Source organism: Mytilus californianus, unplaced genomic scaffold (genome assembly GCF_021869535.1).
Source record: "Mytilus californianus isolate M0D057914Y unplaced genomic scaffold, xbMytCali1.0.p SCAF_10, whole genome shotgun sequence".
In the NCBI taxonomy this organism is placed as follows: Eukaryota; Metazoa; Mollusca; class Bivalvia; order Mytilida; family Mytilidae; genus Mytilus; species Mytilus californianus.
Window position 1 is genome coordinate 53,362,841 of NW_026262582.1, and position 24,277 is coordinate 53,387,117.

General features: G+C 32.1%; 1 protein-coding gene across 1 annotated transcript; it reads right to left on the reverse strand.

Annotated features, from left to right (window-relative positions):
- Positions 1 to 238: 238 nt before the first annotated feature.
- On the reverse strand, positions 239 to 17,237 carry LOC127718815 (tRNA wybutosine-synthesizing protein 5-like). The gene is made up of 7 exons (XM_052224888.1): positions 17,124 to 17,237; positions 11,134 to 11,291; positions 7,524 to 7,593; positions 6,699 to 6,881; positions 4,695 to 4,782; positions 2,861 to 2,977; positions 239 to 523 (listed from the first exon to the last, which is right to left on the reverse strand). The coding sequence occupies exons 1-7, from the start codon at positions 17,211 to 17,213 to the stop codon at positions 264 to 266; spliced, it is 966 nt and encodes a 321-aa protein (XP_052080848.1). The 5' UTR covers positions 17,214 to 17,237; the 3' UTR covers positions 239 to 263.
- Positions 17,238 to 24,277: the final 7,040 nt, after the last annotated feature.

Below are 24,277 nucleotides of genomic sequence, written 5' to 3' on the forward strand. Positions count from 1 at the left end.
TGATGGGAAATTTTGAAAAGATTATGTTGGCCTTTTGGGTCAGTTGAGCTAAAAATAAAAGCCAATGCTGAAGACATAGTGCACGACCCAATGAACATTCTTACAGAAAGTATATGTATATTTAGTAATATTGCAATGCAAATTTGCCTAGATAAGTTAGTTTAATCGATAATTTGGTGAAAGGAAACACTGTATTGTGTGAAGCAATGATATAATTTCCAACAAAACAAAATCAGCACAATGTAAAATGTTTTATTTAATAGTTAAGGGGGAAATGACCTTTGTAAACATTTCCTCTCAATTCTTGTAATAAGTCTCCTGGCATAAAAATCTTTATAACCCTCTGGTAATTCCTCTAGTGCTTTCATAGCTCTGTCCATGATCTGCATGGCTCTACTAGCGGGCGTTAAGTCTTTGTTACCATACGTATCTTTGTTATCATACAAATTGTCATCTAAATGTTTCCAGAAAACATTAACTGCTATACCAAATTCTAATGCTATCACATTGTGGAACCATAGTGCTGAAAGATAACAAATAAACTTGGAACATACTATACTTAATACCAAACAAGTACCTTCCTACTGCAGACCTGTTTACCCCATTTAAGCCAATTGAACAACTCTCCATCCAAGTCACAATGTGTAAAAAGTAAACAATTAATGACTAGATTTTGCGCACTTGAAAAGTCTGTTTGGCATAACTTGCAGTATACGTATTGGTCTCCCTTCTTGGATGAATCGAGACACTTCCAAATCTCAGCATATTTCTGCCTTAAACACTGACAAAGCTTCTTCTGCTTATCTTTTTCATTCCCACCTTCATCGTTCTATCCATGATACTTTTGTTTAGGCATCGTGCCATGTGTCAAACTTGAAAGTTATGATCACAAGAGCTTTTGTAAGACATACTTTTATAATCATTATCAAGCACGTAAAAGACAAAGACTCTGTTTTGCATTCGGATAACTTTTGGACTCAAAATTACATACTGCTGTTTTTTTACTGTAACATCTTTGAAAGCGTAGAAATGACCTATTTGGGCGTAGAGCATAATTTGAGTGCCAAAAATAGTAGTAACTACGCCAAAAATTGTAGTGGTAAACAGGTCTGCTTCTGTCAAAACTGGTACAAAAAGTATATGCAAGAGACATCCTATTCTAGGTAACCAGTATATTTTTATTGCTTTTTATTCATCTTTGATTTGTAAGGTATTATTTCAAGTGAAACAACAGTCCCAAGTTTTTTTTTTTACATAGACAAAGACTTAGAAGCCTCTTTATACTTATAAGTTTCTTAATAGTGAATTGTGTCCATCCATTGTGTATACAATAAATAGTCATGGGGCAAGGTACCTGACATATGTTGCATTTGACAATTATTTGTTAAAGATTGCATCCCTTGACCATTTGATTAAATAATTAAACTTCTGTTTAATAAGATTGTGAGGATGTATAGTGAAGAGAGTTGAATAGCTTTAAGTGTTATCATAATTGAAAGAACCATTAATAGCACATAATTTATCTAAAACATCCAAAAAGCTTTTAACACCCCAAAAATAATTAATTTCATTATTAGGTCTTTCCACTTTTCTGTGGAAAGACCTATTGTATTTGTTCTGATTATTATTTTTTTCTTCTGCCAAATTTTGTTTTCGCATAAAATTTTTGTTTCGCAATATGTCGCTAAGATGTTTCTTACATAGTATTATACCGTTTATGCGCTTTTTATTTTCACCCATTTTAAGCCGAACTATTTTCTTTGTAAGAGTTATATCCCTATTCACTGTTTATCAAGTGTTTATCAAGTGTGTGCATCTCCTTCGTAACAAAAAAAGATATCGACAAAATTCTTTTTCTAAATTGTTCGTTACATCCTCAGGAATTTTTTGCTAATTTAGATCGAAGCGATTCGATGAAATTTTAAAGGAGTTATCTACCTTTACCAAATAAATTTGTCGGTATGTTTTTTTAACTCATAAACCGTTAACCGTATAACCCTGGAATATTTTTATTTGAGGTCCCTAGGTCCTAACTTAGAAAATGAGGTCAAGGTCAAGTTCTCAATTTTGACTTTTCCTTGTTTTGCATTTTCTCAAACACTTTTCAAGATATATATGAAACAACAAGTGCAAAATGTTTGCTTTATTGTAATGAAGATATGTTACATTTGGTCTGAAACAATCTAATGGCATCTTATAGGAGTAAGTGCCCTGAAACGTCCAATTATAAGGTTAATTGATCATTACTTCAACTTGGTTCATAATAAAGCCATATGACCTTATACAAAAGGTTGGATGACATATGACCTTGAAGAATGACAAAGGAAGTGACCTTGAGAAAACCGAAAGTAGCCATTTTTGCACTTTCTTCATGGAAAAGTACTCGGAATCCATATATTTTGTAATTTTAATACATTAACTTATCACTGAAGACTAGAAATGACTTTTGATAAACTGAAAGTGGCCCGTTATCTCCTGGTTTACAAGCAAAAGTAAATAGAAACTATATATTTTTGGAATCAGTGTGAAAGAAACTATTATATGAGACCGGAAGTGACATTTACTTCACCGGAAGTATCTAATTATCTCCCTTATTTCACTCAGAAATATATAGAAACCAATTATTTATCGCATCAGTATAAAGAAACTGATGATAAGATGCCAATTTTAACTTTGAGTAAACACGAACTAGCTTCTTTCCAATAAATTTAAAATTTGCTGTGGAAAGACCTTCAATTGTTCTCTGAACAATTGGTTTTTAATTCTCATTTGCTTTATTACAAAATTGATTAATAAGTTCTTCTGCAGTATTCAGTTAAAAGTAAAGACAGATTTATTTCATTTAAATCTACTTTCCTACCTGGAATAAATAAAATATCCCCAGCCTGTAAAACTCCTTCATATCTGGTAGCATTGATAAAATTTGGATATTTCTCTAAGTCAGGGTTATCAACATCTAACACTTCTGACTTGTCCCCTGCAAATACAAAAACACAAATAAAAATCATGGATATAAAATGTATCACAATTAAAGCTCTTTACTAGATTAACCTTCATCTGGAATACTAAGAACCACAATTAATGTACTGGGTATTTGAAGACCTAAGGAAAGTAGATAAATGTTTTAAGGACCAAGAGTATCTAGGTAAATTGGCATTGCAATATTAACAGGGTTTAAGCTAGGATTTTGAGGGCTTTAGTCACTTTTGCGTGAGATGAAAATCAACCTTATTTTGGGTAATAGCAAGGGACCAAGGATGTATATTACTAGCTATACATCTTTGTCAGACTTTGAAGGACTTATGCATGCTAGGCAGTTATTGCATGATTTGACTGATGTGGCACTTAAATATGAAGATTATGATATAGGATCCGGAAATCTAGTTCACAATGTTCACTTCAGTTTGTTTCAGTGGACATTCCTGACCAACAAAAAATGAATTCCATTCTTTTTAAATCCGGAATCACAGGCTAGGGACACAGCAAAATGAACTTGTAACGACTATTTCACTGCATAATCATTATCCTTAAAAACCGTTTAAATGGATATTTGGAATTCATTTCTATAAAGTTGTACAAATCCTTATTGGAACGATTCTAATGACTGTAAAGAGGTAGTAAATCAATCATGAATTATAGATCATCATGTTCGTTTACTTTCGATTTTCAAGTGAAATGAAAACGGGAAGTGATACATGGATAATAAATTCAGAATGATTCCAGATTCAACTACGGATAGGTTTGTGTTTAAAAAAAGGCAGGAAATTATCATTTTTTAAATTAAATTTGCTTACTAAGAGATATTTATTTGTCTCTCTCGTTGAATTTGATACTAAATGATTTCATATTTTACGTATTTAGTGTCTTTAAATATACAGGAATACTTTCACACATGTGCAGTACATAGTAAAGGAAGCACCTGTTTGACTCGTGAAAACATTTCTGAACGTTTTGAATAAAGTTCTATTTTTTCAATCGAAATTGTCAAAAGTTTTTGATGAAAAGTTATATCAGATATGACGAAAATACGTTCAAATGACAAAACTACGACAAAAGAACTGCAAATTGTGATCGTTTGAGAAATATTGAAATTAAAATGCAAACAGGCCGGCCACGGGGGAAAACTATTTTGTTCAAATGACAAAACTACGACAAACTGCAAATTTTACTGGGAAAAATTATCATGATGGTCAATTAAGAGGTTTATAATTAACGGATTAGTGGCCCATCTGATGGCGATAAGCGCATTACCTGTAATCACAACTTATAACACTTGTTGTAAATGTTAATTAGCAGAGGGTCATAAACTTGTCAGAAACATGAAGACAGGTAGAACTATAGTATTTTCATAAGAAAATATTTTTACATTTTCCAAATTTAAGTGACGAAATAGATTTGTAATACTTTCATCATTTTGAAAACCGTTTCGTAAATGACGAGTGCTAGCAAAATCACTGAATATAAAGAACGTACCGGGTGGTGCACTATATGTCTTCAGCCTTGGCCACTACTTTTTACTATTTTTATGTATACAAATAGTTTACGCAGGATAAGCATCTCTATGTTTCACATTCTGTGACAAAACGAGCAAACAAATATGCAGGATATTTTTCATCGATAATTTCGACACACAGATGGACAGGACAAAAAAATATTTCTTCCAAAAATATTGTGTTCAACATAATACGGCTTACCATTTAAGTACATATAATTAGCATCTTGTGGACTGAACAGCACAACTCTTTTTGATCCTGTGACTTGAATTAAAATATTATCCATAACCTGTAAAATATAACAAAATACACTCATCTTCAGTTTACCTAAACATGACCAACAATATATGTACCTATCATAATATGTATGATTGTCATCACCCAAATATTTCCACTTTTGGGTCATTGGCCAAAGCATGTTTGTTTTTACTTGACTGCATTCAAAATATTTTTTGTCAAAGGATGATTGTGACCAAGTTTACTTCCAATTAGCCCAGTTGTTTCAAATGGACAGGTGAGCTAAAAGGGAACTGGTTCATTTAGATTTCTACGTTATCAATTGTCTGCAAAAATATATAAATGCACTCCATATGGCATCCATACAACGCATAAAGGCATAATTCTATACTCTTTTAAGGTTTCTTACTATATAGAAAAAAATGATTTACTTTTTGTTGTAATTATACTTCTGTAATATTTTCATGGAATTTTGATCAGCATTAGCAGACATGAATACAAATGTGTGTACACTGGTGTACATGGGCTGAATCCACTTTTTAAATCATTCCAAATACAATGCTTAAACTGATAAATCAAAATTACTATATTCCTAGAAATACACACAACAAAAAACATTTAATCTTATTTCTTAGATATATCCAAGAAGTTCTTAAGGATTATAAAATGTTTTAAAAAAAATCTCTGATTTGGTTAGGGAACGACCATTTAACTTCAAGAAGGGGGGGGGGGGGCGCCGATTAAGCACAGGTAAATTACAGGTGAATGTTATTTTTTAGTTATCAATATAAACCTCTTCCGTTAGCCAGTTGTACATATGTTATAAATTGTCAATTATAACATGTATATAACTGTTGTCCCCTGCAAATAGATTGTTGTCGTTTTCATCTGGCACATAAACTGGTGGAGGAAAATCCAGTCTGTTGGTTTAAGTATCCATTTTTAAACAGAGTATAAAGACAAATCAAGGACACTGGTAAATGGCTATCTCATTTTTTGGGCTATCATTCCTTCCCCCAGATGAAATCGAGGACTGCTTCCATGTTTGACATTAGGTTTGAAGCTCCTTGTGATGACAGATGTCATGCATTCTTAGACTACGTATTATTAAAGTATTTATATATGCTTAACTTCACGTTATTCACCTTATTTCTGGGCAGCTACACCAATTGAAAATTGTAAGATGACGAATAACAGTCCTGAATCGTTTCATTCGCATAAATTGACTTCTATTGCTTGAAATCCTTATTTCACCTCCACGTGGTGAGCAGGGGACAACAGCTATATACATGTTATAATTGTCAACAGAAGAGATTTATAATGATAAATAAGAAATAAGAAATAACATTCACCTGTAATCTACCTGTACACAATCGGCGCAAATGAAATGCAAATCGACCCAAATGCAAAACGCCGTCTGATCCCCAATTTGATGAAAAAAGAATATTGTGGTCAAACAGATGACAAAAAAAAATATTCTGAATCCAGATTTTCCCCATACCTTATAGTGTTAAATTTTCAAACAAAAATAATTTGATTGATAGCGTTGAAAAACTAAAAAAAATGTTTGCATTTTGCGCGAAAAAAAATTTCTCACTCAGACAAAAATCCATAACAACCCCCCCCCTTGAAGTTAAATGGTTGCTCACTTATGGTATATACATTTTTGTAAATCAGGTAACTCTACCAACACAAAATTTAGTGGCTTTGGTTCAGCATTTTCTTTATTTTTTGGTAATTTGTAAAATTATTCAATTCAAGGAAGGTGGATTTTTGCTCCCCAAAAATTTTCAAAGAAAATAAGCGTGTTTGGATCTCCAAAAACTAAACATGTTTTGGAACCTGTTAAATATGTTACATAAGTTTTGAGTTCAACACATGTGAGAGTAAGGACACATTTGTGAGTGTTACATATATATATATATTGACATATATTTTAAGTAAAATACAAATTATATTAGTATTTACATCATAATGAGTCCACAACTGTATACCATTTGATGATATTCTAAAAACACTTGAGAAAAAGCGATCTGGACTGAAGAATGGTGGAATACTGATGTCATCTGCTAATTCTGGAAATTGTTTATTTATATCTGCTATATCTGTTCTTGGATTGTCTCCAACAGCTCTTAAATAATATTTCTCTGTCTGAAAAAAATATTTACATGTGTCCTATCTCATATTGTTTGTAAGAGTTGCAATATCAACATACTATCAAAACAGTTTCCAACATTTAGAAGAGTTTGTGAAGAATACACAAAAATGTCAAACGAAGGAAATTGGTCTGATGTCAATTGTAATATTAATTTTCAAACTATTATCATATTAGGGAGCTACCATTTGATTTTTATGGGGGGCTAGGATGAAAAATTTTGTCCTGCATTTTTTTTTAGTTGTAATCTCTGTCCTGCCTTTTTATTTATCACTATTTGGTCCTGCCTTTTTTTTTATTAGTTTATCCTGACTTTTTTACATAAATTGTCATCCTGCCTTTTTTTTGCCAAGTTGCTCATCCTGCCTTTTTTTTTTTACTCAAAACTCCTGTCCTGCCTTTTTTTTAAATTTCATCCTAGCCCCCCTAACCATAAAAATCAAATTGTAGCTTCCTTAATGAGCTTACTTGAAATATGTTGAAAAAATACTTATAGAATGCACAAAAAAAGTGCCCTTTCCTCCCCCTCCCCAAAAAAAAGCCATGTCCTCGATTGGCGCCATGCATTTTTCAATTTCTAGCTACAATGTGTCATTGGTGTAAACCCCCACATCTCCTTTTATGCATAAATACCTTACTTCTGATATAAAATGTTCTGTATGTTTATCTTCTCCTGCTCTCTTTACTAATTCATTGAATGGCAAAGATCTGAAATACATAATAAACAAGCATTCTGAGTGTATTGCATGGCAATACATAGTCCCCTACTGGTTAAAAATTCATTGCACTGGAACAAAATGCTAACTTGATCTATAACTTGTCATGGTGTAAACTATATAACAAATATCAAGTCAATATCTTCAAGCATGTTGAAAAAAAGTGTGGAAAACTGATTATTAAAGTGAATTTTTTCTAAGTCCAAGGACCATAACTCTGCACAAAATCATCAGACCGGAACAAAATTAGAGAACTTGATCTGTAACTTGTCATGATAAAACTATATACCAATTATCAAGTCAATATCTTCAAGATTGACGAAAAAAAAGTGTGGAAAACTGCATATTTGAGTGAATTTCCTAAGTCAAACAACCATAACTCTGCACAAAATCATCAGACTGGAACAAAATTCGAACTTGATCTGTAACTTGTCATGATAAAACAATATACCAAATATCAAATAAATATCTTTAAGCACGAAGAAAAAAAGTGTGGAAAACTGATTTGCCGGACTGACGGATGGACACAGACAGACAGACAGACAGACGGAGTGCAAACCTAAAGTCCCCTTTGACTTCGTCAGTAGGGGACTAATAACTGTTTCACAAGACCTTGAATTACTTTTGACCTTCTTTTACTTTAGAGGACTCTACATTCTTAGATTTTTCTTTAGGGGACTGTGTCCATAAAAGGATATTTTTCATCTTTTTTATATAAAAGAAATTATTGATACATTTAATAAAATTGTTAGGTAACATATTACACTGTACTGCATTATTCCAGATTTAATGGTAAAAAAGTTAAATTTTTAAATCTTCCAAAAAAAAAAGTAAAATAACAAAAATACCGAACTCCAAGGAAAATTCTAATCGGAAAGTCTCTAATAAAATGGCAAAATCAAAAGCTCAAACACATCAAATGAATGGAAAACAACTGTCATATTCCTGACCTGGTACAGACATTTCCTTATGTAGAAAATGGTGGATTAAACCTGGTTTTATAGCTAGCTAAACCTCTCACTTGTATGACAGTCGCATAAAAGTCCATTATATTGACAACAATGTGTGAACAAAACAAACAGTCATAATATGTAAAAATGTAATAGATAGGAATATAGCAGTCAACATTGTGTTATAATCTTAATCACTATAAAAACAAACAAATATGTCAACAAAGAAAAACAAAATGGCATATAGACATAGCATATACCGGGTAAGCAAAAATGAAAGACAAAAATACAAAAAATGACAACAGCACAACAACACATTGAAGTACTGAGCCACGACAAACGGATATTACCAAAAATGGACTAAACAGTAAAGGTTAATAAATTACAAAGACAAATAAAAGAAAACTTTAACACGTTATTAAGATGATAAACAACGTTAGTACCTAGAATCTATACTTCAAGACCATCATGTATTATTTGTGAAGTTGATACGGAGTATTTATCAACAAGGTCTTGGTATCTTCCAATGAACTTTTAAGTACATGTATTTTGAGGGGGTAAATTCCATGGTTTACCAGTGTGTAACTAATTAGAGAAGTCACTATTTTGAATTCCCTAATTTATTTGTATGTGATTTCTTCAATGATAAACAAAACAAGCATTCTGAGAGTATTGCATAGCAATACATAGTCCCCTACCAGTTAAAAATTCATTGTACTGGCACAAAATGCTAACTCGTCATGGTGTTAACTATATAACAAATATCAAGTCAATATCTTCAAGCATGATGAAAAAAAGTGAGGAAAACTGATTATTTAAGAGAATTTTCTATGTCCAAGGCAAGGCTTCCAAAACGGTCATATATTCCGGACATTTGTATAATGTCCGGTAAAAGTCCGGCTGGGCAAAGCATGAAACTGTCATCTACTTTTTAGTTTTGAAGGCTTTCTTAAGAGACGGTCATTTTAACATAATTCGCGATCTTTTTGACCCAACCTTTTGCCTTTAACAGCCACACATTTCCGGTCATAAAAGTGACATGATCATTAAGTACTATCAAAACAACCCCTACTTTAATACCTTCTCATTTTAATCAAGGCTAATTAGTTGTCGAACAGCTGAAATTTACCTGTTCAGGTGACAGGTAAACTATTTTGAACCGGACATTGATCGGTCTATTCACAGTTATTTTCTTACATTTCAACGGTTTGCATCTAATTAATTTAGTCAAAAAGATTTAAATTATCAGAAATACGTTTATAAATATGATTTGATGAAAACATTAAAAAGGTGAAAATGAAAAATCGTCATAACCACGTTGTTTGAACCAGAGACATGTCTCTGTTTGAACTAGTACACGTGTGCGCATTTGCGCAGGTGTGAAATTTAATTATGCATCCTAATTTCTTCAAAAAATGTTTAAATTGTCATTGATACCTTTATCTCACGTTTATTTCGAATATTTTCTTGACGAAATAACGTAGAACGAGCTACGTACACTCATTCATGCTTTGCAAACGCACACGGAATTTACGTATCCGTCTCTGGTACATGTTTTACCATTGTCAAGATAACATCCGGTTTAGATTTTAAAACGAAAGTAAAATTTTTGACAACGCTATTTTGCACAAATAAAGAGTTTAAGGCAGACATAAGTACGCTGATGTTGCACACTTCGAATGATGCACTGCCAATTTAACAGTTTACGGCAGAACTTCGAATTTGAATCAAAGAAAGATTAATATCGTTTTTTTTTTAATGTCAATCATTGGGATGGCCAACTCGGCAACTGAATACCATAATTGCCTTTTGTTTTTTAGTCTTAAGGGATTAAAATCGGGATAATATATAAAATGTCCGGCTGGCTAAAAATAATTTTGGAAGCCCTGGTCCAAGGACCATAACTCTGCACAAAATCATCAGACCGGAACAAAATTTGAACTTGATATGTAACTTGTCATGATAAAACTATATACCAATTATCAAATCAATATCTTTAAGCATGACGAAAAAAGTGCGAAAAACTGATTATTTCAGTGAATTTTCTAAGTACAAGAACCATAACTCTGCACAAAATCATCAGACAATGAACAAAATTCGAACTTGATCTGTAACTTGTCATGATAAAACAATACACCAAATATCAAATCAATATCTTCAAGGACGAAGAAAAAACATGTGGAAAACTGATTTGCCGAAATGACAGACAGACAGACAGACGGAGTGCAAACCTAAAGTCTCCTTTGACTTCTTTGGTAGGGGACTAATAAGCAGATGTCTCATGGTACACTCATCGGAAATCATCTTTTTTTTTTTTTTTTTTGAAGTGATATAAAGCCCACAATTATCTTATGTCTACATTTCATGCTGGAATCATATTGATGATGTCTTATTGGTAAAATTCTAAAGACAAGAAGAATGTTTTGCAGGATTTTCCTACACTAAAATTATGTCTTAAATTGAACATGTTGAATATCTGTTAATTTTGCATTATCATGGAGATAACTGTATTTTATTTTAAGCTTGGACTACATAAAACTTGTTTCAACTTAATATTCAATACAACTATCTCCTAAATCTACCTGTACAAAAAGTTTTTATTGATGAAATCCATCTGTGGAGTTGGTGATACATGTATTTTGACCTCTTTGATTCCTCCCTTTTTCCCTAGATATTCTGTGGACTTCCAACAATTAATGCATGGTCCAATGTCTTGTCCCCTTATAATTACTGGCAGTCTCTGCAAATTATATACAATGCATATAATTAGATATCACATTTATATTTCTCTTTACAACAGAGTTGAATATTGTTAACCTGTTATAAATTTAATCAATTACAGCTTAAAGAATTGTTATCATAATTAAACTTCCATTACTTTTCAATTATTTTGTAACAAAAAAAAATAAATAGATGTAGTGTGATGATTAATTCGGAAACAAGCATCACAATTAGAATTTCCTTTGCTCTCAGTTAAAGAGATATAAGAAGAGGTGGTATGAGTGCCAATGAGACAACTCTCCATCCAAGTCAAAATTTATAAAAGTAAACCATTATAGGTCACAGTACGGTCTTCAACACAGAGCCTTGGCTCACACCGAACAGTAAGCTATAAAGGGCCCCAAAAATTACTAGTGTAAAACCATTCAAACGGGAAAACCAACGGTCTAATCTATAAACCCATAATTGAAAAATATAAGGGCATACACCACAAGCACGGGGACACATTCTACTGCATCCACATGGTCTAGAAATGTGCATGTATTATTGATGCATCAGAATGTGCCAGAAAACAAGAAATTTGTCCTAATAACATGACGATTTATACATACATGCCTATAATGGTTTACTTTTATAAATTTTGACTTGGATGGAGAGTTGTCTCATTGGCACTCATACCACATCTTCTTATATCTATGTATATGCCAATATATTTAAGATGATGCTGTATTTCATTTTCTAGAGTCTAAAGCCTTTTGTGTGGTACCTTGTCAAAAGCTTAAGCAAAATCCATAATTATGAGGTCATTGAAGGTCTGTTTGTTTGATCTAGTTATTACTTTGTGTGAGTTCATGTAGTACAAATATTATTTGGGACTCACATGATCTTTTTGCCCTAAATATGTTAAATCCATGCTGTAATTCATAATGTTCATACATGCTTTTTTCTTTTCTAAATGTTGTTGGTCAGGATATGTTTGAGTAGTTTGCAACCTGTGCAGGTTTGGGATTCCAGTCAGATGGTACCTTGTCTGTTTCAAAAATTTGGTGTCTGCACATATATGTATATGTATATTTTGTTTTATTACTCTGCCTGCCATAGTATCAGGACCAGTGGCTTTGAATTAGGGTTTATATTTCTACTATTACAAAATAAGATGTGGTATGATTGTCAATTATCCATCAGATACTAAATGGTGTAGATGTTAACAACCATACAGTTGGAAAGCAGGTCATGGTTTGACCCAAAGTCTATCAGCAACAATAGAGTCACGTGACCGTGAAAATTCAGTAAAACTACGGATGAGACAAACCTCATTTTTACTCACTAAAATACCACTGTCATGATAAAAACTTATTGATCAAAATAATCTTGAATATACATAGTTTTAACGCGTCAAAACTTACACATCGACTCAAAGTCCTTCATTCTTTTTTTTATCTTCAAACTTGAAGTTTGTGTGAAAATTGTCTGGTCTCCTGATCAAAAAATCTAAATATTTTCGAGGAAACTAAAAATGATGGGCTGAATTTAAATTTGATAAAGCATCTCATTAAGACAAACACTCGATATGAATATCTAGGCAATACAGTTTTGGATATGCAAATGTCAAGTTATTTTCAACACAAAGCGGTGGTTTTTTTGCCGATTTGTGTGTGGTTATCTCCCCTTGATATCACCAGTCAAAAATAAAAACCCAGCAAAATGAATAAAAATGAGTTTACTTTACAAAAATCAAGAAGAAAATAAATGAAATTCGATTTACAACTATGCTATTATAATATTAAGAAGAGATACTTCTCTATTTTTCAGAGAAGGATTAGAGGTAAAAATTAAAAGACAAAAAATTGGAAAAAATTAAGAAATGTCACCTAGAAACCTAGCTGAATTGATATAAATTAGCTCTGGCTGATGAAATTTACTTTGTAATTTTTATAATGGGATATTGAATCACTCCAAGTAGAATTTTTTTTAAAATACTTCTAACAATGTGTAATGCAATAAAACATATTTTATACAATTTAAATAATCTTTCTGAAATAAAAATACTAAATACTAAGTACTGATCATATATATTTTATATTCTAAAAAGTGGGACCAAGAGTCACAATAAGTTTCTTCAAAGTAAAAAAGCCTTTTAACTCAAGCCTATGTTTCTTAGTTGAACAATACAGTACTGCCTAGATAATATCCTACAAAAAAAGGATAAGTATACCAAAAATATTGACAGAAATTCTGTAAAAAATGATACTTAAAATTATAAGTGACATAATTTTGAACTTTAAAATCATTATTACTGTAAAATTCAATTATTAGATTAGCTAGCACAGCTAGTAGCCCTTGCCAAATTTCTAAGGGTATTTCATAGTATAGATTATGAAAGTAAACTTTTTTTTTAAAAAAACAAAATCGGGCTTCTATTCTTCAGGTTGCTGTATCAGCTGATATACATATTTATAAACAAAGTATTGTATATTTTACCTTAATGATTGGATATTTATATCACAAATGAAATTTGGTGGGACAAATCTTGTGCCTTTTACTTAATGATTAATGGATTGTTAAATTTATCAAGAATTTGCCATTTGAATAAATTCAATTTTGTAAGAAAACATCTCTATGAATTTTTCTTCTTTGACTTGATAAGCTAGTTTTTGCACTTATTACTGTAGCTTATTTAGTAAAGAAATAATCATATTAGCAAGGTTTTTAACTTATAGATATAATTAACTGACCTTCATTTCCTTTTTCATAAGTTTTTTCCTCCAGAAATTTTCTTTACAAGGCATTTTCCATTGCTATTTTTTGTGCTTTTGTCCATCCATAGGCCATCATTAATTTGTCAGATTTGTATCCAGTATGAATGAAATTTTCTAAGACTTACAGTTTCAAACGCAATAAAAATGATCTTTGTTTCACTTTTCCAATGTGTAAATTTTCACTATGCACATGACCTGACACATATTTTGTTAACGTTATATGAGGTGTGTTGAAAAAAGAAAACAGTGTCACCGTCAATTTGTGTAGGGGATCAAGAAGGGTTTTAGTTACTTTGAAATGGAAGTATCGTATGGAATTGTGAAAAACAACACTTTTTAATCACAATTTCATTCATATCTCTAATAAAATCAGTATTTTAGAGTACTTTGGAAACAGGTACAATGAAAAGAAGTTGAACATTCACTGTTTTAAACAAGAAACGCAGCAAAAACTAGCTACAAATTGACATGACTGGTGGTCACTAAAATTGATGTATTACAATAAAAAATGATGGCTTCATAATTGTGTAGAAATTTGAAATAGGTTACCCGGTTTCATTTAAGATTTTTATCGTTCTTTTCCGTATTTGGATACGCAAACGTCAAGTTATTTAAATTCAATGTTTTTGGCGAACAAAAAAGATGGCTGATAGTTTTTAGAACGGACAGGATAAAGAAATAGCAAATAAAAGTTATTTTGGACAATGTTTCTATGTCGTATTGAAACTATATTGCTCACAAAATCTACAAACTTTAAAATTCAATTATGATAAAAGCATGACAAGTTGAAAAAAATAGTTTAAACATCGATTTTTTAGCTGATTGATTTGGCGGACTTTTTTACGTCACCGACGACTGTAGCGCCACCTAATTAATTCCCCCTGCTATTGTTGCTGATAGAGCTTGACGACAACGGACGTTTCTAAGGACTTGCTTTCCAACTGTAAGTTACCTAACAGCCTTAAACAATTATCAAAAGCAATACACATATATATATATACATGTAGCTAGCTATTAAACATGTTAAAAGCCCTGGCATGACAAAATGTAAATCAATTCAAAAGAGAAAACTTATGGCCTGATTCATGTTCAAAACAAATATGATATACAGCAACAAATGACAACCACTGCATTACAGGCTCCTGACTTGGAGCAACGCACATACAGAATGTGCCAGGGTTAATCATGTTCATAAGTTTATATTTAATTTGTCCCAGAAGATTGTCATGATTGTGATGGGTTTGATTATAAGATAAATGTTATCTGAAAGTTTATAGACGTAGACAAAGAAAACTTTGTTTTGATTCAGCATAGCATAAAACATACATGTGTAAAAACATAAGCTCTGATGAACTTTTTACCAAATATAAGAGTTCAGTGTTTGCTTCAGATGTAAAAGCAGACTGAAGTTGTTTATTAATAATAAGAATGTTTGCTTTTTCAAATGTATTTGACTGTAATTCACCATCACTCTGTCATGTTCGTGGATGTACTTATTCAGGGTTTCAGCTAGGATTTTGAGGGTAAAGTCACTTTTGCGCAAGATGAAAATCAAGTTTATTTTAGGTTACTGCAATGGACCAGGGACGTATATTACTAGATATACATATGCCTAAGACCTTCAAGGACTAGGATCTTTGAAGGCCTTAGGCATGCTACAAATACAGCCAGTTATTGCATAATTTGACTGATGTGATGCTTAAATATGAAGATAAGAACAAGGATCAGGAAATCAAATTCACAATTTCACTTCAGTTATTTTCAGGGGACATTCCTGATCAACAAAAGTTGGGTTCCTCTTTTTTAAAACAGGAATCACAGCATAAATGAATTGTAACGACTATTTCACTGCATAATCATTATCCTCGTAAAAACGTTGAAATTGATATTTGAAATTCTTTTCTTTAAAGTTGGAAACAAGGATATGTATCAATTCTTATTGGAACGATTCTACTGACTGTAAATTGTAAAATAATCAAGAATAGATCACGTTTACTTTCTATTTTTAAACGAAATGAAAACTGGAAGTGACAAGTGGATAAGTCTACAGATTGGTTCTCATGTTTAACAAAAGGCAGGAAATTATCATTTTTTAAATAAAGTTGCTTACCGGTAGTAAGAAATATATTTGTCTCTCTCTTTTAATTTGATACTAATTGATTTTGTATTTTACGTTTTAGTATCTATAAATTTATATGAATACTTTCACGCATGCGCAGTACATAGAAAAGAAAACACCCGTTTGACTCGTGAAAATATTTCTGAATGTTTTAAATAAAGGTCTATCTTTTTAATAGAAATTGCCAAAAGTTTTTGATGAAAAGTTATATCAAATATGACGAAAATACCTTCATATGACGAAACTACGACAAATAAACTGCAAATTGTGATTGTTTGAGCAATATTGAAATTTAAATGAGAACTGAACGGGGATAAGCAATATTGTTCAAATGAAGAAATTATGATAAACAAACTCCAAATTGTGGTCGTTTAAAAAATATTGAAAATGAAATGCCGACTGATCAATTTTACTGGGAAAAACAATTATGATGGTCAATTAACAGATTAGTGACCCATCTGATGGCGATTAGCGGATGACCTGTAATCACAAATTTTAACACCTGTGGTAAACGTTAATTAGCTGAGGGTCATAAACTTGTCAGAAACAAGTAGACAGGTAGAATTATAGTATTTTCATGCGAAAATATTTTTACACTGTCCAAATTTAAGTGACGAAATTGATTTCAAATACTTTCGTCATTTTGAAAACCGTTTCGTAAATGAAGAAAATGACGAGCGTTAGCAAAATCACTGCTTATTGTTGCTCTTTTATTTCAATATCAGAAGATCATTTTTTGGATATATTACATCTCCATTAATAGAAGCTGAGTGACCAGCTAGTCGTGATCTCCTGTACTTGGTATACCAGTCATGCTTGCGATCGCCAAATACAGTAGATCCGCTAGCCTCCCACTAGCATCGATCTTTGCTAGCCAAGAGAGGAAATTAAATTTAAGAGACAGGATCGTAACGCTTGGCTAGCGAAGATGATTATCCTCCTGAAAAAGTGAATTGCTCAGAGATACCATTACCTTAGGATAAATTTCGCTGACAAACTGATTTTGTGTTACATCATTAAAGACAGAAACTTGTATTTTCTTTTGACAACCTGTCGAAGTCATTTTTCGATATAGGGAAGCTAATGGACAGGGGAATGCAACCAGTTTTTTGTTACCTATAACATTCCGTCCATATCAGGTACACCACCGATGGTGTACTTGTACCAACAGCGTAAGGCTGTGAGCTATACAAACTTAACAACTACACATCAGTTTCGCCTATCAAATTGTATTAGCTTCAGAAAAGCCATAAAATAGCTCAAAATATATTTACAGTATAGTGGACACGACCCCTCTCGATCGAAACTTCAATGCACACAATTGAACAGTGTCTGCAAGTTTAATATGTTATTCCGCAGTAATTTACGGGAAAAAAACATCTTAATTCTTATGTTTTTATATATTATCAACTTATCACTAAAAAAAACAAGCCTGAGTTGCGCACCAGTCAGTAGAATATTGTGGTTTCGTCCAGGCATGGGGTAATGCAAATTTGTAATTGTAATGCATGGTAATGCATTACATTTTTCCAAGTAATTGTATGTAATGTGTAATGCAGCAATTTGTGCATTACATGTAATTGTAATATAATGCATTACTTTGGCAAAAAGTTGTGTAATTTCATGCATTACATGGCATTACATGTCATTACTTTTTTCACATACCACATCTTTAACATATTGTTGGAGTTTTAACTAAACCAAATTTAAGATTTCTTGATTAACTAAGAATATGTTAATCATGAGAATATATTCTTTATTTCATCTTATTTCATACATTTTCCTGCATAAAAAAAAAAGATTGATATTTGAAAAGCATAACTGTATTGTTGTCATAAGATCAAAGAATATCTTGTCTTGCTTAAATAAGATATAATTAAACTTTGTTATAAAACACTAATTAGTTTGTTTTACAATCAATATTTTCACCATTTAGACAATTGTTCATTAATTAAGGTCTATGTTTATTTGATAATTAGGGAAGTAATTCACAGTAATTAAATATTTCGTTTAAAATAAAAAAAAAAACAACAAAGAGTTTATTTATAAAAGTAAAGTCAACATTAAATTAAAATTGTAAAAGCCGAATTAAATAGAAATTTTAAATGTATACTTATATTCAATTCATGGAACAGTTGCTGCATATGCTAGAATCTTTTGTGACTTCTACTTTTTTTCAAGATGTTTAATTTTTCTATTCACTTAATAAAATTTTCAAATGTAATGTGTAATTCAAGGCATTACTTTGCAAAAGTAATTGTAATATAATGCATTACTTTGATAAATGCATGTAATTGTAATTGTAATATAATGCATGGTTTGGTCAAAGTAATTGTAATATAATGCATTACATTGCAATGTAATTCGCCCCATGCCTGGTAACGTCTAAAATATATGACTCGTTTTGAAAGATACACGTTCGCACCCCACACGTTCGTGCCCTGGGTTCGTTCGCACCCTATTTTATTCAGATACTGGTTGCATTATTAGATGTTTTAAAGATGTAATTATCAAAATATTTAAATTTGCATTAATAAGAATTCGGGAATTTTTAACTTAGTGAAATATTTTTTTTGGTGATTTGATGATTAATTATTAAATGTAATTTAAAATTATACTGTTAATTAGTATTGACAAAGCCAAATTTTGTATTATTGTTCTGTGTTTGAAAATCATGATTGTTGTTATAACTAGCTTTTAGATAAATTACGTGTTTTTGGTGGTCCTTTTGATTCTGATGACAGTTTTGACTTTTCAACTCTTTACACTACACTTCCACACAATCTTATCAAACAAAAGTTTTCCTATTTAATTAAATGGTCGTTTGGTAAATCTAAATGCAAATGTATTTGCTGCAACTCATTTAAAGCCACCTTCTCTAATGAGAAAGGTAAATATGCTAGATATACTAACTGGGGGTGTGATTGATGATTGAAGCTGTTAATTCTCTCCTTGATAATATCTATGTACGTTTCGGCAATACAGGTAAATTATCGACAGGTTGTAGGTATTCCGGCTATGGGCATTAATTGCGCCCCTTTAATAGCAGACTTGTTTTTGTACTGTTATGAATCACAGTTTATGACCAAACTCAGTAAAGACCCGTCTAAATTGCATTTAATTGATAAATTCAACAACACTTACAGTTATCTTGATAAGATTTTTCGTTAAATAATCAAGAATTTTCTAAATATACTACCGTAATTTACCCAAAGCAACTTATAATTACTTTAAATAAATCAAATATAAACAGTAATAACTGTCCTTTCCTAGATTTAGATATTTCAGTTTTACACGGGAAACTCCACACTAAAATTTACGACAAAAAGGACGATTTTTTGTTCCCTATTGTTAATTTTCCTTATTTGGACGGTAATGTTTCTTTGGCACCATCTTACGGTGTTTATATATTACAATTCGTTCGCTATGCCCGTGTCTGTTGTGACGTTTTTGATTTCAATGAACGTAATAAATGTATTACTGGTAAATTATTAAGTCAGGGATTTCGTTACCACAAATTACTTAAAACCTTTACTAAATTCTTCCATGTATATAGATATAAAAATTTGGTTTTGAAGTTTGGTTGTACCTGTAGAAAACTTATTTCAAACGGGATAGCACATCCTAATTCTTACGGAGATGTTGTTTACCAAGCCCGGAAATTTAGAAAAGATCCGTGTAAACTGATCGATCCTTTAAATAAACTTATTCTAAAAGGTTACCAATTCAACACTGTAATTAGAACTTTGAATATTGTTTTTATTGGTATTGATATTGACCTTAAAACTGAGAATGGAAATGGGGAATGTGTCAAAGAGACAACAACCCGACCATAGAACAGACAACAGCAGAAGGTCACCAACAGGTCTTCAATGCAGCGAGAAATTCCCGCACCCGGAGGCGTCCTTCAGCTGGCCCCTAAACAGATATATATACTAGTTCAGTGATAATGAACGCCATACTAAACTCCAAATTGTACACAAGAAACTAAAATTAAAAATAATACAAGACTAACAAAGGCTAGAGGCTCCTGACTTGGGACAGGCGCAAAAATGCGGCGGGGTTAAACATGTTTATGAGATCTCAACCCTCCCCCTATACCTCTAGCCAATGTAGAAAAGTGAACGCATAACAATACGCACATTAAAATTCAGTTCAAGAGAAGTCCGAGTCTGATGTCAGAAAATGTAACCAAAGAAAATAAACAAAATGACAATAATACATAAATAACAACAGACTACTAGCAGTTAACTGACATGCCAGCTCCAGACTTCAATTAAACTGATTGAAAGATTATGTCTTCATCATATGAATATCAGGCACAATCCTTCCCGTTAGGGGTTTAGTATCATACCATCATAACATATATGAGAAGAACATAACCCGTGTCATGCCAACAACTGGTTTTTAAATAAATGTGTTTAGTGCCGATGCAAAGACCCTATAAGTGAATCAATATTTACGCCAAAATATGCAATCTTTAATGACCTGACAACAGTATTATAACTATATCCCTTCTTAATAAGTCTATTTAAAGGTTTTGTTAGCTTCAGAGGTGAATACTGACATTTTTGTGCTTTATAAAGAATATTTCCATAAAAAATTGGATGTGAAATACCTGAACGTATAAGAAGTCTGCATGTTGAGCTATATTTACGAATGATGTCCTTATACCGATGATAAAGTTTAGTAAATGTTTTGACTAGTTTGTGATATCGAAAACCCTGGTGTAATAATTTTTCAGTAATACATAAATTTCTCTCGTTAAAATCTAAAACATTGTTACATACACGAGCGAATCGTACAAGTTGAGATATATAAACACCGTAAGATGGTGACAAGGGAACGTCACCATCTAAAAATGGATAATTAACGATAGGAAATGAAAAATCATCTCTTTTATCGTATATTTTAGTATTAAGCTTTCCATTAATGATATAGATATCAAGATCGAGGAAAGGGCAGTGGTCATTGTTAGTATTAGCTTTATTTAAAGTAAGTTCAACAGGATAAATTTCTTTAGTATACATACTGAAGTCGTCATTATTGAGAGCCAAAATATCATCCAAATATCTAAAAGTATTATTAAATTTGTGTATCAGATGTTGTTTCGATGGGTCTTTGCTGATTTTTGTCATAAATTGTAACTCATAGCAATACAAAAAAGATCCGCAATAAGTGGTGCACAGTTAGTCCCCATTGGAATTCCGATAACTTGACGATATACGGAATCTCCAAAGCGAACAAAAATGTTATCTAGTAAAAATTCAAGGGCATATATAGTATCAAAGCATGTCCAATTGACATAGTTTTTTTGTTTATTGCTACTAAAAAATGACCTAAAAGAGTTTGAACAGATATATTCACATTCTGACTTTTTAAATGCCCATTTAATAATTGTGTGAATTTTTTCTTAATGAGAATGTGAGGCAATGTGGTATATAGGGTAGAAAAATCAAAACTTTGAACAGATTCAAAATCACCAATATATGCATGTAATTTATCAAGTACTTCCAACGAGTTCTTGACACTTCAAAAGTAATTAATTCCACTATTTTCGAAGGCCTTATTTGAACAATTTATTATCAGGTTTTTGATTGTACCAAGTGTACTGGTAAGAAGAATAGACAATTTAGTAGTGGAACAATTGCTTGAAGACGAAATGAATCTATATTTGTAAGGTGTTTTGTGTAGCTTCGGAAGCCAATACATAGTAGGGACTTTCATTGTATTTGGTTCTGCTTGTAAAGCGGTAGCTAAAAGTTTATGTTTGTTACAAATGTCGTTTTCTGAAAATGGAGTCAGTTGGAATGTTGGTGAATTGGTGATTTCTTTTTTCAGAACCTCAATGTAAAATTTACGTCAAACAATAATAATATTATTAGCAGCTTTATCGGCCGGGACAAAAACAAATTCCTTGGCTAGTTCTTGTTTATATCAGTAAATTAAAATCAAACTTAATATTATTTTTATATACATCTGCACATTCATGGTTCTACAGTCTGTAGATACCTGTATCTTGGCATTGCACAAGGTCATGTTTTTCTCTGACTGTTAATGACGTCTTTACACTAAATCCATTGGATGTTGGATGTGTACTAATTGATATTTTAGTCCTGGATGTATGATTTTTTTTATAAGGTGTTATTGGCTTTGAACTAGCTTTCAGTAACAAAGAGTACTCTCAGATCTGTGCTTAGTGTCTTTTTGTTGTGGGGATACCTACGACGAATACCTATAAGTACCCTACCACGCCCACTCTGTGTTTTTGTTGGATTCATTTGAAGGGTTTGCACCTTCAAACTTGTTTAACCCCGCCACATTCTGTATGTGCCTGTCCTAGGTCAGGAGCCTGTAATTCAATGGTTGTCGTATGTTGCTGTATATCATATTTGTTTTTCGTTCATTATTTTTTACATAAATTAGGCCGTTAGTTTTCTCGTTTGAATGTTTTACATTTGTCATTTCGGGGCTTTTGCTCATTGTTGAAGGCCGTACGGTGACCTATAGTTGTTAATTTCTGTGTCATTTGGTCTCTTGTGGAGAGTTGTCTCATTTGCAATCATACCACATCTTCTTATTTTTATATTGATGTAAGTACTGCATGTAGTTAGCTTGGTATGAGTAAACTCAATGAAGATTTGGTATCTTCTGCCTGTCTTTTTAATACAATTCTTAGATGAATAAACTGTGCCTTAATCTTCATGACAAAGATATTGTCTTTTATTCACGATTCATTTCGTCAATCACTAAAGGAAACCTGTTGGAATGTCACTTTATTTTGAGGAATCAATAAAAAAAACTTACTTATAGCAATACACTAACTTAAACACGATTAAAAATGTATTCAGCACAAAACCAATCAAGTGAGCGATCGTGAATGGGAGCGAACGTGATTTTGGGCGAACGGACCCGGATTCCACCTCTTTTAACACCCTTGAATATATCATGGCAGTCAGTTGTAATTGGTTGAGGAAGTCTGAGAGAATCACCGACTTTCCACAGGAACTGGCAATCCTACGATCAATTAGGATGTAAGATTCGGGAGCACCTTCGGCGAGTGGGGTTCGCACTCCGGCACTGCAACCTCAGTCTTAGTTATCTCTGCAGATAAACCGCGCACACCACTCGGCCACTGATCATGATGCCCCTTAATTTTAAACCGTTCCAAATGATAATTTGAAGTTGAAAATCATTAGGCAAATTTTTTTTCTTGCTTATCGTTTCCATGCACACTGGCCGTAAGCGTGGTCAGTTTGACTTCAACTATTTTCTGTAACATGTTCTGTATATCATCTTTAATTTGATGCCACATGTCACTGTGACAAAGAAAATGGTTAATGTCCTGCCTTTATTTGCAATACAGATGTCTTCCGGCCTGTATTTGCAGTATACAGATGTCCTGCCTTTATTTGCAATAAAGATGTCTTCTGGCCTGTATTTGCAGTATACGATGTCCTGCCTTTATTTGCAATACAGATGTCTTCCGGCAGAGTTTTTCATTGTTTTCGGCACAGTAAACATTAAGAAACTTTGAAGAGGATTTTGTTTAAATGACTACAATATATATATAAGAAAAACAGGAATTATCAAAAATATTGAACAATAGTTCAGACAATACTAACCACCAACACCAACCTCCTCTGAAAAAATAAACGTACAACTAGAGAAATAATAACAAATAACATATTTTCCAGATAGCCTTGCCTTAGTATGACAGACAATGTGTTTGGGTTAAACCAGTTTTACAAAACTGGTACGTTCGCACCATAATAAAAATATATCTTCATGTGACATTTAGACATTTCTATCCTTTGGACAGACAGATTTGTTTCAAAACACATGCGGATTTTCGTAAAAAGATTTGAATATCTTCGTTACAAAAGTATGCTCTAAATTTGTGTAACACTTGGATATAATTCATTTGTATCAAATTCTCATGAATTTAGACTGAAAAAACCGGCATTTTTGCTGTATATTTATCCTATTTAAAAATTCATCGGTGATTTCTTCATAAAAATTGGATCAAATAATCTTCATACATAATCAAGCCAAGTGTCGTTTAAAGTAAGAGGGATCCATGTACTGCCGAATTGACTTTAAATAAAGATAATACTAACAATGAAC

What these genes read in the sequence shown, in the direction of transcription:
- LOC127718815 (XM_052224888.1), bottom strand. Translation starts at nt 17,213, where the DNA reads ATGACTTCGACAGGTTGTCAAAAGAAAATACAAGTTTCTGTCTTTAAT. An exon ending in CAGAACATTTTATATCAGAA is followed by an intron (nt 6,882 to 7,523) that starts GTAAGGTATTTA and finishes TATTTTTTTCAG; the next exon opens with ACAGAGAAATATTATTTAAG. An exon ending in TAATTATATGTACTTAAATG is followed by an intron (nt 2,978 to 4,694) that starts GTAAGCCGTATT and finishes TTGTATTTGCAG; the next exon opens with GGGACAAGTCAGAAGTGTTA.